Source organism: Dromaius novaehollandiae, chromosome 2 (assembly GCF_036370855.1).
Source record: "Dromaius novaehollandiae isolate bDroNov1 chromosome 2, bDroNov1.hap1, whole genome shotgun sequence".
In the NCBI taxonomy this organism is placed as follows: Eukaryota; Metazoa; Chordata; class Aves; order Casuariiformes; family Dromaiidae; genus Dromaius; species Dromaius novaehollandiae.
Genome location: NC_088099.1, coordinates 55,454,002 through 55,473,228, shown reverse-complemented (window position 1 = coordinate 55,473,228; position 19,227 = coordinate 55,454,002). Strand labels below are relative to the sequence as shown.

Below are 19,227 nucleotides of genomic sequence, written 5' to 3'. Positions count from 1 at the left end.
AGGAAGTACAGAAACGTTCACTGATTTTCTTTTTTTCCCCCCTCTCATTTTTGGAGCAGAAGGTTGAAACATGAACAAGGTTTATAAAACACTTTAATCCTTAGGAGGTTTAAGAATCAGTCTTTTTCAGACCTTCACCAGCAACCCCAGTCCCATTTGTGCCAAGCTGAAAGGAGCTCATCATAGTTTTCGTCAGTGACATCGTCTTTTTGTCCAGCTAATTGAGAAGATAGTAAGACCAGGTTGACTCTTATTAGGAAAAAAGGATTTTCTTAATATTAAAGATAGAAAGCTATATTCCTTTGTAGTCTGAAATCGAACACTCTCATAAGTAATGAGGATGCAGTGAAACATTCTCAGAAGTGAGGTTGCAAGTAAAGCTAGACATAATAGCCTTCTGCTGCATTAGGTGGGGCTTTTCTTTACGTAGGCAAGGGGCAGGCCAGGCTACTGTCAGATTCAGTCGGGTACATTTTTTTTAAGTATCAGGTTTTGAAATGCTTTGGGTAAAGTTCCCTGTAAAAGATACGAATATACAAATTTCATGTGTATCCTTTTGAGACATTCAGACTGCCCGGCAAGTTGATGTTGTGTGTGTCTTTCAGATGAGAGCCTATTGAATGAGGGGTCCTGCTTGCTCTAGTTTTAAATCCCTGCAACAGTTTTGTAAGGGGGGGTTTCCTCTCGACTCCATGCTCTGCAATATTATACATACTGTTTACAGTCCTGGGAAGCTTATATTTCAGTAGCTCTTTTTATATGTATCATGAAATCATAATCTCAGGCTCAGCAACATAAATCCTTCGATGTTTAAGCCTGTGAAACAGATACCAGAATCTTCCTCCTCACCACCTTGACCCTTTGCCGGTGGTTTGTAAGGTGCTTTGAAACCTTTCTGTAGAAGCACCTACACAAACAAACAGAAGGTGGTTTGAAATGTTTGTTTTTCCCCATTTTTGCTTACTGTGAAAAAAGTATCTAAAAGGGCACATAGAAGCAAAGAGAAACCTCAGAGCTGGATTGCCTTTGTCTGTGTCCCACTGCATTGCATTTTACAGTTGAGCACGGGGTTTTAAAGAGTCCTTTAAAAATAAGTTGGGTCCATGAAAACATTTCACTAGCGGAGCCAACAAGTCCTCCCTTGGCTGACAGCCCTGGATGAGCGCACAGGGTCTGACTTCAGTGATTTTACAGTTCCTCTAACATTTTGTGCAGACCATGGCTGCATTTGCTCCTGGCTGCTGCAATGCCATGGGGCTCTGTCCACGCTGCCATTTCCCCTAAAATTGTCCGGGGGCTGCTGCATGGCACGGCATCACTGCTGCCAGCAAGGAGAGAAGCACAGGGGCAGAGAAGCCACCTGCCCCCGCACCCCAGCATTTTAACATCTAGCCCGGCTCCGAGCTTTTGGAAATTCATAGCTTGGCTGTAACAAGGTGGTATTTTTGACAGCTTAACATTGCGTGTGAGCTATTTATTAAGTAGAAAGCGCTCTGAGAAGGAAGGGTAGCATCGTTCTTGCCATTTCGAAAAGGGAGTTGGCAAGTGCCAGCCTCGCACACGAGGCAGCGTAGCAGCCTTGTTCTGCAAAGCTAATGTTTTTAGTGGGAGCAGATTTTAACAAATATTGTTAAGGGGAATTGTATCCTGAGAAGCTGGATTTGGCAAGAGATGTAAATATACACATCTCCTAGGAAGGGCTGAAACGTCCATATATTTGTGAAGGTAACATCCACTAAGTTATCTACAGAGCAAGGGAGTTAACTTTTTTTTTTTAATCTTTGTATGTTTGTGATGTCCAGTCCCACCATAAATATGGGGGTGTTTTGTCATGTCTACAAAAAGACATGAGTCACAATTTTCATAAGGTATGGGGACATCTCAAATGTCTCGGTTTTTGGAAGTCCCACACAAGACAGCTGGCAGGGCTCAATGTTCACATAGTGGGTACTAAAAATGAAGCTTTTATGGGTATGTTAAAGTTAGCCACTCAAAACAGTAGTTACTTAGCCAGTCCTCTGTCCACAAGGGTGTATGATAATATCATTTAAAGCTAAGATAGTTGTTTTTTGGCTAATAGTTATTTTTTCAACCAGTGGCTGAATCAAGACAGGAATAATACGTTAATACCAGCTTCAAACACACTTCCTTAAAATTACTATGCAAAGTCCTTGCCCCACTTCCAATACACCCCACACATTTTTTCTAAAAATGACACAGTCCTCCTTCCTTGTAGTGCCCCATTTGAGTACATTTTCTCTTATGCTGTTGATAATGCTGATGAAGACATGTTAGTGACCCTGTTTAATGTGTTTCTTTTAACAGACAAATTTTGGTATTGTCGACTCTCGCCTAATCACAAGGTCTTGCACTACGGAGATTTGGAAGAAAGTCCCCAGGGAGAAGTCCCCCATGATTCCTTGCAAGATAAATGTGAGTCCTGTACATGGATTGTGCTGCTTTTGCTACTTTTAAGTTAGTTCCTCTTCATGACTTCTACTGGGTTTCTTTTAACACCGGATATTATCAATTGCTCTGTTTATGGGTTCGTCAACACGGGACATTTCCTCGTGCATTCAGACACTGCTCTCCTGCTTTTGGCAAGTGCATGTAAGGACTGAGCTCAGCTTTCCAATGAGCTCATAATTTCTTTGAGCTTGGAAATGTCATGCATTGCATGGGGAGAAACACAGTTTATTTTCACTGTTCATCTAACTGCAGATGTCAAATAAAAATACTTTGGTGTATTCAGAAGCACTTCCTGTCAGTAGAGACAGCTGTTTCTGCAGTTGCAAACAATCTAGTGTCTAGAGGAGAAACCTGTGGCAGACAGAGGTCTTTTTGATTTTCGTGGGGAGTGAACTTAAAGATTATACATTGCTCTGAACAGCAATGATGGGACCTCACAGTTACTGTGTGCCCAACTGAGACAGTACTTGACTTTATGACAGCTCTTACCAGGGCAGTTATTGGGATATCTTCTATGGATCAAAGTCATTGTGGAGCCCACTTGGAGCCCTTTAGAAAATCGTACTCTCATGAAAATGTCTCCTTACTCCTTCAACATGAGTTATAGAGGCTTAACCTGCAATCCTGGGAAAGTCTTTTGTGAAGGCTCAGATAATGACCAGTGCAGTTTTATCGCCAGAAAATGAGACTGAAAAATCAAGCCTTGAATGAGGAATTATTTCTTTTTGTTTTTTTCTGAACCTCCATTAGTAATAAATGTCATTCTTGGCATTTTCAAATTAGACAAACACTTGTACAAGCATTCAAGTTGGTAGTTCTTCTTCTTTTATGAAATGACCGAATAACTTTGCAGACTTCGGAAGTTTCTCCAGCCTGAAAATTGAGAAAAGAGGAAATCAGTGATTTAAACTTTTGTGTACATTAATAACATAAAGAAGTGTTTCCTGTTTCTCCACCCCCTACCCATCTCCAGGCAGCATCTTTTAAAATTTCCAATTGCTCCCAGGTGCAGGCTGGGGAGAGAAGGAAGAAGAGCCTGTCTGATGTTGGAGCCCTGGCAGTTTACAGTCACATTCACTTCTTTTCGTTGCCTTACACATTGCCTCGAGGATGTTTCAGGCTTTTACTGCAGTCATGGCAGAATCTAGGACAGAGAATCTTATTGCTGCATTGGCACTGGAAGAGGCTATTTGTCTGGACAAGAATTAGAGAAATAGCCCTTTAATGTTACAGTAGCTTCAGAGTGACAGAAAAGGGATGAATGTCACGCTTGAACTGCAGGGGCAGTTCCTAGCCCAGCAGTTCCCAGACTTTTTTGCTTTGAGCACACTGCCATGCTCATAAGCCCAGCTCGAACTGCAAGCTTCATTCTGCCTTTGAATTTCCCTTAGGCTCTTGAGCTTATTTGTGAATGGCATGATCACACTGGGACAGTAGCTCCTACTTTAGGAGCTGCTGGGTCAGACCCACATGTTCCCTGTGCATGCCTGCTGACAGACTGAAGTGGATATTGATGCAGTTCAAGGAAGATGGTGGTTATTTTTTAAATATCCCAGACTTTTCAGGCTGTTAAGGATGTAAGAGCTGCCTTAGTGCCCCCCACATTAGTGTTTAATTAAACAAAGTTGAGATTGAGAATACTGCAAGAGAAACGAATATAAAATTATAAAGTGGCATTATTGCTGTAAACATGTCAGGCCAAACTGCCTTGGTAATTTTACAGAACATATTCCAATGATGATTTTTTGGATAGACTTGTATTGAATTTTGAACTACTAAGGTCTGTATATAATGACTAACCCTTTCACCTATGTGCAAAATATGATAGTCTCCACTTTTGGGAGAGGACATGTCTTTAGACCTTCTCACTCTTCCTAGTCATCCAGGTTGTCTGCATCTGGGAATGGTTCAACAGATAAAAGAAGATAGGTGAGCAATTGCAGAGGAGATTTTGGGTAACTACCCAAAACTTACCTTGCCTAACTTGACCAACTAGCACCTTTTCCAAAAATAAACAGGGGTGTTTTTGGCCTTTTTGTTCTTGGTTTTTTTTTCTTAACCTTTGGACTTCTTTCAGTGTCATCTCTGTCTTCAGGCTGGCAGAGTTAGCAAGCTGCGCAGAGTCCAGCTGGGACAGAAAACAGCTGCCCTCTTTCTCAAGGCTTTATCTGTTGTGAGCACATCACATCTGTGTTCACACCCTCCAGCATCTTATAGTCAGCTTCTGATACCATTTTAAGTCTTTGATTCTATTTTCCAAAGCAAGGAATAGGCCAGATTCCAGATAAATCAAAGATCACGACATCTGTCTGAGATCTCCCATGTTAACTACAGTGCAGACCACAGAGACCAAGAAGTACATGAAATCTGGAAAAAAAAAAAAAAAAAAAAAAAAAAGCCTGGCAGATCTAATTTGGGAAAACCCTTCCTTATGCAGTCAGATAAATTGGGTGTCTGGGCATTTTCAACAAATGCTGCAAACTCTTCCATCTTGAGAAGACCTCTGCGATACCAGCAATCAGATACCTCTTTTATTTCCCAGTTTCTCTTAGATCACCCTCTCCCCTCAAAAACAAGACGTTGGCCCAAAAAATAGAGTAGTGCCAGAGACATAAAAAGCAGGGCCTCAATGTGAAATGCTGAGACTAAGGGCGGGAGAGATTGAATAGTGAAGGGCCAAAATAAGTTTCACCTCTTTTAATTTCCCATGCAAAGAAAGTCCTTTAAAAATATCACTGTATCATGTGCTGTCCATTTGATCACAGTGCTGAGGTAATGTGTATTAAAATATGTAGTGTGCTGCACCCAGTGGAAGAGAAAATGTATTTCTTCTCTCTCCAACAGTTCCATTAGAGCTTGTAAAGATAAAGGCAGTAACAAGCTTTCATATTACTATGCTGTTCTACATATATACGATGCTTTTCTGAAGCCACAAAGATAATGGATTATTTATAGATTGTAGAAACTTTCTGTCACTCACTGACCATGTTGTATTGTGGAGTATATAGATTTTCTATAATGTAATTACTGTCAGAAAATTGACTTCCACTTGAAGCTCAGAGAAATGTTTTAATGACCTCACCATGTTTACTCTGTGAGTGACTCTGAGTGGCAGCAGCTTCCAAGACTTTTGTATTACCTTATTTTTAATGATTTCCGATCATTTTACATTTTAAAGTAATTAGAATCGGTCATTATAGCCCTTAGTAGTCCTCATTCCTCTTGGTACCAGAGAGTGACTAAACTGGTGGCTGGATTGAAATAAAAAACAATACGAAAAATACGCATTTAACAGAAGGACAGCAGCATCAAGTGAGATCGAGGGTCCACCTAGCTCAGTGTCCTATCGCCAGCAGAGACTTTAACCAGATGCCTAGGGAAGAGCAACAACAGGACAGGCTTATTTCATTAGTAAGACAGAAAACAGTATATGCTGTCTAGATACACGAGTACACATAATAACTGTCCAAACACAGGTACACATCTATATGAAACTCTCCCTCCTAAAGTAGCCTCAGCAGGCAAGAAAAAGCAGACTCAGATTTTTTTCTAGATGCCTGAGACTTTCTCAAGGCTCACTGATGCGTATTTTAGTTGCTCTGCTTACAGCTTCTATTCATACAGCAGGCTGGAAATGGCAAAGGGAGTGACATTTTTAACACCTTAGTCTTGCTTCTTTTTAGACTGTAGTTTTTACAAATCTTGGTTTTAACTCATTGTCTGTTTTTTTGTTTTTGTTTTAATGCAGTGCCGGTGGCAGATATAAAAGCTGTTGTGACAGGGAAAGACTGCCCTCACATGAAGGAGAAAGGAGCTCTTAAACAAAACAAGGTATGGTTCTCAAATTATTATAAACACCCCTCACACACACAATACAAAGCCTGTCAACTTGACCTTCCCTGAAGTAATACAGATATTTTTCGTTCCAGCCTGACACCTTTCAGTGTACACACACACACACACATTGTTTTCACCTTAGACCATTTGAGTTAAATTATTTGGACAGCCTACCCTTTTTTACTCAGATTTCATGGCAGATGTGCAATGTGATATTTCTCATCTGTCCAGAGCATATTGGGATAATCTTCCTGAAGCAAATGAGCTTTGACTGCTGCTGACCAGTGGAACAGAGCAGCGGTGACCATTAGTACCTACTCCTGTACTGTCTCTGATAAATAAATAGTTTGTTCCAGCTGCATCCCCAGATGAGCTCATGTTCACTGAATGTGGCACATGTCAGAACTGCAATTAGTGTCCAGCTGATGATAACTCGAGATCCAGTCAGGCAGAAAAACAACTGCTTACAATAGGATGTCAGGTAAATGCTAGACAGTTAACGAGGTGTATAAGGATGTGTTCAGCAGTGCATTTGGAAATGTGTGTAGGAGACAATGGTCAGCTGAAATTATGTTTATGCTACCTGTCACAGTTTCAGATCAAGAGCTGTAAACCGACACTAATACTTAAGCCGTACAGTGCCAGAATCTTGCAGAGTCTTTGTTGGTAAGAATTGCCACCACATCAAGAAGAAATTCAGTTGCTAGCAAATTCTGACATCTTTAATGGTGTAGGTCTTCATACTGTATCGTATGAGGTACGCCTGTAAGATTTTCATCAGACTGCTACTGACTTACAAGAAAGAATAAGATCCTAATTATGCTCAGTTTGACCTGAAACCACAGCCTGAGGTCTGGAAATCAGCTTGCAGGATGAGTCAGAATCTGTAATTACCTGAAAATGAGAAATTTTGGGTCCAACTCTGAAGAGATTTTGGTGGACAAAATTGCAAAGTAAGACTCCCTGCTTCAACACTTTACAAACAAAATATGTGCGTTTAGTGATCATAGAAATACTGGAAAAAATAGTTCCAATGGGAGCCATGGAAAATGAAGAGAGGCACTGTCAAAATTGCATCATATAACTGTTGCAATATAACTGTCAGTCTTGTCTCATTGCTGACTTTTCTTTAACTGCTGCTGGAGAGGGATACATGGGGCATCTCAAGTATTGTTTGCATGTGTTTCTCATATATGCAATCTGATTTAGGTCTGTCGGGATACCTTCTTCTGCTTTCAGCTTTGGCTTTACTTGGATGGAAATGAAAAAGTCCAGTGAGGAAAAAAATGCCAGGAGTATCTTTCCTTGTTGCTTTTCTGAATCGGGGCACTAACGCACTCATGCACACGATAGATTGCATACAACCCCTACCTCATGTTACAGCTGAACCAGAAGCATTTGGCCGGGGCATTTTTATGATGCATATAAAGTATTTTTAGTGCTTCCTTGTCTCAGTGCTCATATGTCCACACAAGAAGGGAAGCGGTGGTGGCAGTGATGGAAGTGTGTCATCTTTATGGAGCAGTAATGTCTAGATAGTATTTAATGCTAAATAGCAGTGCTGCAGATCTGCATGTCCTCAGCTGTCAGCATCGCCCCATTTCCTCAGGTAAAATTGCTTTGGACTGGCATAGAGCTTCTGGCTGAGGATGTTGAAGATAAGAAGTTGACAGATAGCATAACTGCATCCATAGCTGGAGCATTCAATTTTTGATGCAGACAATAATAATTATTATGTTTTTACTATTTCTGGTGGTCATGTTTTTTTTTTTTTTGCTTCCCTGATTTTTTGTTTTCTCCCTTGGGAATCACAGAATTTGGGAAATTAGTTGTCATGCCAAACAAGCTGTCATGCACAGTATTGCAGCAACTTAAGTGTCATCATAGTAATAACACATCACTGTTTGCTGAGTAGCAAGTTAACGTGGACAGTGAAGAGGAGGGGGAAAAAAAAAGCCAGACACAGACTGTGATTTGGCTGTGTTCAGTGTATGACATCTTTCTTTTAGGTTCCACTTCCTGAAATTTCACAATGGACGATACATTTTTTCAAGAGGCATTTTCATCCTTTGCTATCTTTGTATATATCTAAGAACCATTTTAATGTTTATTCATTGGCAGAAAAGAAAATTGAATGGCAGAATGCCACTCTTACGAACATAGCTAGAATTGGTAGAATGTCCATAACAAAGGCTTCAGCATCTCTTCATTTGCCAGCACATGGCCTTTATTCTTCCAGAGGGATCATTTGGAAATAAAGAAGAGTTAAACTGAATTGGAATTTGCATGCATATAAAGCTGGAATGACTTGATAGGACCAGACCTGAATCCATTGTTATTCATCCTACTTGTATTTTTAAATTGGGTTTGATTTTAAAGTCCTCATTTCTGACTCTCAAGTATTCGTATTAATGAATTTCAAAGAAATGAAATATATTAGATTTTGCAGCCTTTAAAACAAAGAAACTTGATAGAAGAATTTGGAAAAAACATGTTCATGTAGCTGTGAGTGTTCTTCTATCATGGTTTATTGGCTGATGTGACAGTCGTCAGACTTGGGGCCTTTTTAGTCAGCAGAAATGATTCTACTTACTTCCCTGGTCTTCTGTAGCTTCTCTTCTCTTTTATTTCATGCTGTTTGCACAAGTTCCCTGCCACTGCATGTACAGTTAGTTCTCTGGTGGGACCTTCTGGCTCTCGCAAACAAACTTAACAGGGCCATGGTCTCAGCCCTCAGCAAAGACACAGGCATTTTGAGGCTGTTGATGATGGAACAGGGAGAGGGTAGCAAGGTCATTCCAGCTGCATGGGATCACTCAGCCATAGGCACTTAACAATGCCAGTGTGTCAAAAATAGCTTGTCTCTGATGGGGCCATATGTGAGAGGTCAGCAGAGACCGCAGGAGAGAGAAGCATTGGGAGTAGGAGAGCAAGCTTCTCGCATGTTCTGTGGTGGCTTTCCTTATGGGGTTGAAACGAAGGAGTAGGCAGTGGCCAGCAAGTTAGAGTGAAGTCTCTTGTTCCTTGTTTTCCTCAGGGCTCAAAAGAGAGGCACATCTTGGGTCCCAATACCATTACCTTTTGTAAGCATCTAGGGAAGGGCAGAGGTTTGAAATCTGCTAGGGGGAGAGGAGTTAGGAGTGCTAAGGGAGCAAGTTCAGCAGGTGGGGGGGGGGGGGAAGGAGGAGAGCAAAACGAAGAGGTAAGGAGCAGGTTGGAAGGCACATGAGAATGAGAGAAGTTGAGAAGTAGGACAGAAAAGAGAGGATAAAACCAGAGCTAACTAATGGAGAGTTCCAGTTTTCCAAAATCACCTGCCACTGATGGGAACATAGTGTAACAGGACCAGGCGGGTGCCTGAGCAGTCATTCAGCTCAGCCACCAAGATCACCATCACCCTGGAGAGCCAGCTGGCAACTCCAGCTCCTTCAGGACCAAAGCTCCCCTTTTCCTTGACAGTTTGCCATGCATGAGAGGACAGAGATGCTGGAGCCTGGAAGCTGTAATTCCCAAGTCTTTAGTCTCTGGAGCAGCCAATGAAGACTAACTGGAGCCAGGGCTGTCAAACTTCCACTTTCCCACATAAATGGAAATTTGGTGTCCTAAATCTAGGGCTTCTTGATTGTCTGCCTGACTCGAAAGGATCAAACCCCTGGCTCCCTCGGGTATTCCAGTTCTCAGGCAGAGGTTTTCTCTCCTTTTCCTTTCTTTGGATTGCACAAAAATTTCAATTTCTTGGAATGTTCCAAAGGACAAATATTCAGAGCCCAGGCCTATGGGATTGTGGTTGACCTTTATGAAATTTAGGAACTTCATAGCAGAGCAGCTCAACAAACCCTTTTTGTGGTGATGTATTTTATTTCCCCAACTTCAGTTGCCTGACTTGGCATGTTCTGATGTCAATAATTTATAACACTCTGTAAGGAGATAATGCCAGGTTTGCGTGGGCAGAGGTAAATATACTTCTGTAATGAGGGACATTACTCTTAGTAAGGTATGATTGAGAGACATGCCTAAAACACAGAAAGACTATGTGAGCCATGAGCAATTTGTTTGCTGAGTGCACCAATACTGTTAATAGCTGTAGCTTCCTCGGGGATTTAACCCAGAGACTTATCTTTTGTGGGCTGGCAATATAGCAAGTTAAAACTAAAACTAAACTCAAGAAAACAAAGAGCGTGTCCCATGAGATCTTGATCTCTGATCAACCAAAAGAGTATCCCTAAGGATTGAAAGTGTGTGATTCAGACTCTGCTGTTAACCACACAAGTTCAAAAATGAAGTAACCCTTACTGAAATCCAAAGAGCTGCTCCCAGCTTAGGCCAGTAGATCAGGGGTAGGAATCTCGACCAATACATATGCTTCAGTCCCCACAGTCAGCTCTTCCATTTTAGACTTAGTGTAGCGAATATAGAAAACAGTGCTCTTACAGCTGCCAGCGCTGCAGGGGCAGTTGTTGACTGAGAGTCAGCAAAACTGATTGGTATTATGAGATCAGGAAGCCAAGGGGCAAAAAGAACAAGACATACTATATAGATCAAGGTAGTTCAGAGTCAGCACCCTCCTCTGTAGCCAGGTCTTTTTTCCACAGATTTATTATTTCCCTGTCAGCTAATTTACAGGTTGTGAAATCCTTGTAACAGAGCTTGTAGTGATGTGTGGAATAACCACGATAACACGATATCCTTGTGTGCTCACTGCTGGCTGGTGAAAGTTCATTATTTATTGAGATTGGTTGTGTTTCCCAAAGGAACCCAGCTCCAGGTGACTTTCAGGGAAGGTCAGTACTTAATAAATTCCCTTTGGCACCTTCAAAATTCCAGCTTCAGTTCGAGGAGAAAAAAGAAGTTGATTTTTTCCTCTCCCAAGACTCATTTGGGTCATTATGACGAGGTAACCCAGATACACAGAGAAGTAGTTCAGTTTGAACTCACAGGAATGAGTCTGCTGATTCCAGTTAAGATGGAGAAAAAATGGCAGAAATCTCTTGAGAATGAATCATTTTGTAGATTTCCAGCAGTGAAAAGAGCATAAGTATATACCAGGAGATTAGCCATCCTGGCAAGATTTTTGACATATAAAATTAAACCTTGCAGAACTTTGTTAGTTTACTCTATGCAAATTGAAGAAACATAGGACCTTCCTGGAGAGTTTGTTGCAAATGTACTGTCATGGGTTATATTTATTTCAGTCCTCACCATTGCCTAGCTCAGATCCGAACTCAAATGCTAAAGTAACCTATGACCAAGTGAGCTACAGTCAGCCCCTGGAAGGGGTTGGGGGTGGGAGTGTTAGTTTCGACTGAAGCATCTGAGTTGGAGTTATTGCTGTGCCAGTCTGTTGCAGTGGTCTGGCACTGCTACAGCTTTGGCCAGGCAAGGGGAGTGCCATTACCTATTTTCTCACTTTTCATGGGCTGTGAGTGGTAGGAAGGAAAGTCAGACATGAATGTATGAACGCGTGTCTTACGGATCCTTAATGTATGTTTCTTTGTGTTGTTCCAGGAGGTGCTAGAGCTTGCTTTCTCTATATTATATGACTCAAGTGGCCAACTGAATTTCATTGCTCCAGACAAGCATGAGGTAAGTCAAGTTCAGGGTACAGAAACTTCCCTGAAGCCCTCTTAGTTCCATTATGGCAATGGTCCTCTTTACAAGAACATACAAATGGTCATCCTGGCTCAGAGTAAAGGTCCATCTAACCCAGTGTCCTGTCTCATAACAAACTGAATGCAGAGGGATTAGTGTAGGAACAGGGTCTTCAGCAATTTGCATGCATGGCCTGAGCCGCAGAGGGAATATGTTTTGCATTTGTACACTGTAGAACACCATGGAGATCCAGATTCAAGAGCAGTATTTCTAAGCACTACCAAAGCATGAACCACAAATAAGAGAAAGAAGAGAGCTTGGGCAGACCTCACCGTTCCACAGACCTTACTGACGATTTCCTGGTGTGATAAAGGCTTCTTCTGTTTTGATCTGTTTTAGAGAATTGGAGGATTTTGCTGTGTGTTCAAGACTGAATTGTTACATATTTACAGGCCTATTGTATTAAACCTCAGTTCAACACTGATTTGTACAGCCAAACTCTTAAAGAATCAGTGCTGTCTTCATCTGGTCTTGACCACCCCGATATAGTCAGGGGAGATTATACCACCCAGGATCTCAATTTCAGCCATAAGCTTATGTTCTCCAGAATTAGCATATCCTCTAATTCGTAGTTTCATACTGCTTGAGCTCACTCATGACAGGTAATTGTGGAGAGTCTTCTCTCTTTCATCTCCATAGTGGGATGGTTTGCAATGGATGACACTTGTATAGAAACAATCTCAGTGTAAATACATGCAAGACAGAATGAGTTCTGTATTAAAAAAAAAAGTATAAAAGGACTAAAGTATTTCCTTCTTATCTCTAAAGCAACAAGAGTTGGTTTTCCATCTGTACACTTACTTTGTGATATCACATTTGGTCTCAGTTCAGGATACAGCATCAGAAAGATGAAACAGAAGATTGCATTAAACTGTATTATGCTGTGGTGTTATTAAAGTGCATGAAATTGCATTACAGGTGAAGTGTATTAGTTATGCAGCTTCAACATTTGCATTTTGGGATAAAAATCTTCAAATAAATGTTAGTTTTAAGAGAGAAAATGAGGTTATGCTCATTTGGTTTTTCCTGGGCATTAATATTTGAATGTCATTTTCAAGCATGTTTATTCCAGAGAAAGATTTGCTGGTAAATTTTCATCTAAGAGAAACAAGCAATAGTTTCCCAAGCATAATGTGCCATTAGAGCTGTTGGTCTAAGCAAGACATGATTGTCTTCATCCTCTGAACTGGACATATGTTAGATACTTTCTGATATGAATTCTCCAACAGTTGAATTCTAGTCTGTTTCAGCTCATAAGGGCAAATGGTCATGAAAATCAACAAAATTTTCAGCTGCTTCCATTGGAAATATAGCTTATGGCTACAAGCATGTTTCAATGGACTGAATGCTTGAAACCTGCTACTGCACCCTGCTCACAGGCAGTGACTTTGTAAAAGGCAGTAACCCAATTGCTCATGGTTGTGTTAACACACCTATTATCTTTCTCTCTCTTTTTGATCTTGCTCAGCTTCTTTGAAACAAAATTAGTATGCTCAAAAATCAGCTGGAGGCAGCAGTCTCTGTGCTACTTGACAGTTCCCAAGTGAACATTTTCAAAAAGGTATCTCTGTTCCTCTGTGCTTTGTCATGGCCTACAGAAGAATGAATTGTGATTAAAGTAAAAAGTAGAAGTGCTCAGAGGAAGCACCCACAAGGAAAGCCAAATAGGATGTTATGAAGCCCATGACTCTTCGTGGAGGTAACTGGGGTACTTGTCAATAGAAGTGCTAGTTTAATAGGGCTGTCAGCATGGGAGATTTGGTGAGGGACATCTTAAGATCTGGAAGGCTTTGTGTGAAGCACCGTTAGTACGTAAGAATTTCAGGTTTCATTATTTTTTAAGTACTTCCCCAGTCCTTGTGATTGTAGAGTGATATTTGAATGTGGAAATCAAATGTGTCCTAAAAAGGAAAACTGAACTAGGATCATAAGATAATTCAGGTTGGAAGGGATCTCAGGAGGTCCCGAGGCCAACCTCCTGCTCAAAGCAGGCTCAGCTATGAGCTCAGACCAGGTGGCTCAGGGCTGTATCCGGATAGGTCCAGAAAACCTCCAAGGATGGAGCCTGCACAACGTCTCTGGTTGTCTGGTTCTACTGCTTGACTTGCAAAATATTTCTTTAGTAAAATCTCATTACTGAACCAATATCGTAGAGATCTGAGCCTCATTCTTGCACACTTAAGCCTGGCAATGCTCTTAGCCATCTGTTGGAGCTTACTGCTAGCCAGAGGATTCAGCACTATGAGATCACTCCATCGTATTTGTTTTTCATTTGAATACTAATAGCTGGTTTCAGCTACATAGAAAAAAGGTGGATTAATCTTATCCTTGATTTTTGACAGAGAAATTGATGAGGGAGGTTATAATTAGGTTTCATTGGAGTTTTATGAAAATGAATCTGTAGTAAATTAATTTTTCAGTGGCTCTTAGGCTGTTTTGCATATTAAAAAGAAAAAAGCTTCTGAATGAATGCCTCCATTTTCTAACCAGCTCATTAGGATTTCTCTCTGCTCAGAATGTAGAGGAGTTTAATTAGATGCACTTGCCAGTATGGAGATTGGAGAGGAAGCCCCTTTTCCAGGCCATTGCACTCATCTGAATTGAGGCCAGAATTCGGTTTCTTTGGGCCCCAAATGAGTTATATCTGGAACACGAGCGAACTGAAGTTCTGCTTGTCATGGCACCCTGGGATTCCTCCCGAGTAAGTGCTGGCCATACCCACTGAGCAGGTGATGGACAATTTACATCCAGTGCTGCATCTGTTGAATGGATTCTCCACACTTCTGTAAGCTGAGCACGGTCTTTTGCCAGTCTGTTCCTTTCTTCACAGGGAATTCTGGAAAAACTTTCTCAAAGAATGCTTTAAAGCAATCATTAAAAAATTATGTTCAAAAATAAGTACATTTCTAGGATAGCTTTTTTCTTTCCCCTATGTTCTGCATCCATTCCATAAAAATCACATGCTTTAAAAGTAACACACTTTGAGAGCCTCAAATAGGCAGGGTAAGTAGTTTCTTTAGTGCTTGATAGCAGGACAGACTGAGCAATAAAGTCTCCAGTATATAGGTAATCTCATATTAAAGCTACAGCTTGGCTTATCTACACTCTGGGTGAAACTAGAGCTCTGCTACCATTCTGTTACTGACTTAAATGGGTCACATTTCACTTGTGGATGTTGAAGTGTGTTAACCATCCTATTTTAAAAACATGCCCTTTTTTCTGAATGAAGACATACCCCAAGAGTTTGGGGAGGGAGTTCTCTTTTTTTTATAAATAATCACTTCTGCTGTAACATAAAGTCAACTATGGCTATCTTTAAACTTGTAGCAAATGGTCAGCTAAATTTAAAATCCATTTTTTGGCATGAAATCTAGCAGAAGCATTTGTACGATAAAAATGCAGTTACGGTTGATTTAATTTTCTCCTGCAAACTAGGACACACAAGTTCATGATGGAAATCTTTATTTTTAGATGATGCCATTTGAGTACTTCTGTTCGTAGTTGCATAAATGGCTTTTAGTAATAAATGAAAGTGACTTATTTGATAGAAGTTGACTCTAGATCATCAATCTCCCATGGGTTTGTTGCTTGTTTAAAATGGTTGTTCAGCCCATATTTATCTTTAGCTGTCAGTCATTGGGAAAGGTGGCATCTCCTATTAGGAAAAAGATAACAATATGGAATGGGTTTTAGATGCCAGTTCAGCCTTTGTAGCATTTAGAGTTACACCTTGGCATTTAATTTTCGTGACGGACACCACATTGATTGACTCTGTAGTTTTGAGAATGTATTATTTTGTGCTTTGCAAAATAGTGATAGATATAGATATGTAAACAAGGGCCTATCTCTGCACAAGTCAGTTGATACTACTTTTTGTTGGTTAGCTTTGCTGTAAGTTAAACTAGATGGTTTGCACAGAATTTCTTATAGAAAGAGTCAAGGGAGATTTTGAGAGGGATTCAGCTCACCTAACTTAGCTGTCTTGGAATTAAAAATTTAGTCTAAAAGAGGCAGGCAGTCTCTATAAATACTGGGAAAAGAGAGGGGGAGAAGGAGGCCTCTCCAGAGGTTCTTTGTCCTAAGTAGGTACCATTCTTCCTCCCGTAACTATTGAGGAATAGTCAGCAACAACTTGGACAAGATGCTTAACTTCTAAACACCTGAATGTTGTCATTTCTTCCTGTTTTCAGGCAATTTTTTGTTCATTTTCAGAGCAGCTCTGTGGCACATGTCTTCTACATAGTATGAGCTAATAAGATGAATCTGCCTCATTGTAGGTCTCTTCATAAGGCTCTGAGGGAGCGATAACTGTAGAGGACAAGGCCAGCTAAGCGGTTTGTGTGCAGAAAGCCTATTAATGGTAGTTTTTGTCTTTTTCCTGTGCAGTATTGTGTATGGACCGATGGGCTGAATGCCCTTCTTGGGAAGGATATGTTGAGCGATCTAACGCGGAACGACTTAGACACGCTGCTCAGCATGGAGATAAAGCTACGCCTCCTTGACTTGGAAAACATACAGATCCCAGATGCTCCTCCACCTATCCCAAAGGAGCCTAGCAACTACGACTTTGTTTATGACTGTAACTGAGGCTGCCACTGAAACTTGCATCGAAACTGGAAATACTATAACTGGAGAGATTAAAAAAAAAAAAGAGAGAGAATGAGAAAAGAAAAACCCACTTGTGCACCTTGGATTTTGGCATTGGGGAGGGATGTTGAAACACTTGCATTCCTCCCTGTTCCCTGCGTTCCTTCCTTCCCCCATTCCCATCTTCCCCATTGCTCATCCAAATCCACATTGCTTTAATTAGCTTCTAATTGCAGGCCAGTGACCATGCTTAAGGCGAAGACCACCACTAAGAAGCACCTTCCTGAAGACTTTTTTTACATTTTTAATACTGGAATAGACATTCTTAATTATAAGGACAATGCTACCAAACTGCATGCCTGTGAAACCCACTTGGCAGGGTAGAGGCTTTAACTGGAAGGAAGGGGGGAGGTAGGGAGCAGAAGCAGCTACTGTAAGCAGATTTCCCCAGACACTCCCAAGAGTCTGCTCACAACTGAATCCAGTGCAATGACGAAAATTGTTAACTGCTTCCCAGTGCTTGCACCATTTGTCACTGTCATTATTCTTTCCACTGTCACCTCGACTCTTGTCACCAGCCTTCACCCAACTGATCGGCTCCCAGAATGGAAAGTCTGCAGGTTTTTGCTGTACCATATGCTGCAATGCTGCAACAGCTTTTAACTTCTTTTCCTCCCAGCTCTTAAATAGCCCTACACTAGCAAATCACTAGCACAGATTGTGTATGAAGCCACTAGTGTGTTCTGTCCCTGTAGCGTTCCCTAAGCCTCAATTGCCTCTAAAATTGGCTTGTTGCTACTCAGTGATTTTTATTTCCTTGGTCCAAAGTTCAGCAGTAGTTTCCACAAATTAATTCAAACTGCCAAACATCCAGGTTTACATTGTTGTCATTGCTACAGTGTTACAAATTTGCAAGGGATTTTTTTTTGTACGGGTTCAATTTTTTTTTTTACTTTATTTTGCCAAACAGATATATTTAATGAAAACTAATTTCATTGTGAGTACTTTTGGGGGACAATATTTTTACTTAATTTTCATTTGGAACATTTGCCTGAAGGGAAGAAAACAATATTCCCTTCAACTTCGCTGTTGAATAAAAATCTGAGTTGTGATGATTCTTGGAACTTTGTTTTTTCTTTTGAAGTTGTCTTTTATTCTTGCATTTTCCTAGCAGTTCTGAAGCTTTTGGTACAGACAGGAGAGGGAAAGGTGAACCTTTCTCATGTACAACTGATTTCATTTACTTACTTGTTTGTGGTGATAAAAATGAAGCATGGCTGGAGATCGCCATTGCTCTAGGTGTATGAGCCTTCCTGTAAGGGGGAGCCTTTGAGAAACCTGAAATTAGAGCATACTGATATGTTCATGGTCTACTCAAGGCTGCAACTTATAGCATGTTTGCTGGAGTAGCTGTGTTCCTTGTGCTGCTGTTTTTGCTCTGGAGAGGGTTTTTTGCTGCAAAGGAACGGTACTGGGGAGGTTTGGGCTTTGCAGGATGGATTGCTCCTCCTTCATTTTCTTCTTGGTATTTCATTGCATGCAGTGTCTCTTACCCTAAAAGTGTTGGGTCGAGATCTAGAAGAATCCATTGGTCCTTATCCTTCCCCACACAAGCTGAAGACAAATGTTAATTTGTGTGGGTTTTTTCTCTTGCTTGGACGCAGTCTAAAAAGACCTTGAATAGTTTTTATCAGAGGTTGTGCTACTGAGAAACCTAGAGGGCAGTACCAGTTTAGATGCACATACAGGACCTCAACTCAGGTAAACTTTGCTTCCGCCTGGATCTGGGGCAAACCTCCTGACTGACCTCGCACCAGGTGGAGGAGAGAAATTACATCCTTCAGGTGGATCAGAGAGGAGAATGAGAACATTGTATGAATTCAAGCGTAGGAGTCCTGAAGAAGGTGCCTTCTGTGTTTGCAGTATTTGATGAGTGCCTTGATCTAGCAGATGTAGATTAGTTTAGATGGTGAAAGGATAGTGAAGAAAGGAAAAGAGACTCTGAATTAAACACTGGAGTAGGAAGTTGCAATGGACCATGGTCTGAGAGAAAACTCAATATGAATGAGAATGGGGATGTGGAACGTGAGAGCTGGAAATATTTATTCTCTGAAACCTTGTCAGACTGCAGCAAAGGTGGGTTGGGGTCAGGAGTGTCTGGAAACAAGAGCACTGCCTGCCACAGGGGATTTCAGAGGGATACTGGAGGCAGAGGATGGAGGTAGGAACACATCCCTTACCAGACACTGAGGCTTCCTTTCGTCTAAGACAAGTCTCAGAGCAGAACAGAGAGTCCAAGTTGTTTTATTAATCTCCCTGACCTAGCTGGTTGTTTGCGACTCGGCTGGGTATAACCTTTGCTTTTTATTTACAGGCTGCAGAGCTGGTGCTTCAGCTGTATATTGCACATTGTCGAAAGAAACACCTTTCACTTCCAAGTGATAAAAGTCAAATGCTGCCTGGTCAGTGGCGATGACGCATTGTTCTTAGCAGAAACATGCCTACTTTGAAATCAAAAAAGGAGCAAACAAAGCTCTCCTCCTGGGGACAGCTTGAGCAAGAGGGAAAGGTTAGACTTGACTCCCCCACCAAGGTGAGTGCCCCAAATTGCACACCAAGAGCCCGGGGAAGGCAGCAGGAGAAGAGCTGTGAACTCAGTCCTCCATTTCTATAGACAGACACCTT

General features: G+C 41.2%; 1 protein-coding gene across 11 annotated transcripts in view; it reads left to right on the top strand.

The window, feature by feature from the left end:
• Window positions 1-17,657, top strand: part of ELMO1 (engulfment and cell motility 1) — a 309,392-nt gene extending 291,735 nt beyond the window's left edge. For all 11 annotated transcript variants that reach the window (XM_064506561.1, XM_064506560.1, XM_064506562.1 and 8 more), the window contains 4 exons: window positions 2,326-2,433; window positions 6,218-6,300; window positions 11,812-11,889; window positions 16,342-17,657. In XM_064506561.1, coding sequence (XP_064362631.1) covers window positions 2,326-2,433; window positions 6,218-6,300; window positions 11,812-11,889; window positions 16,342-16,542 — 470 coding nt within the window. In that variant the 3' untranslated portion in view covers window positions 16,543-17,657. The remainder of the gene's footprint in view (window positions 1-2,325; window positions 2,434-6,217; window positions 6,301-11,811; window positions 11,890-16,341) is intronic.
• Window positions 17,658-19,227: the final 1,570 nt, after the last annotated feature.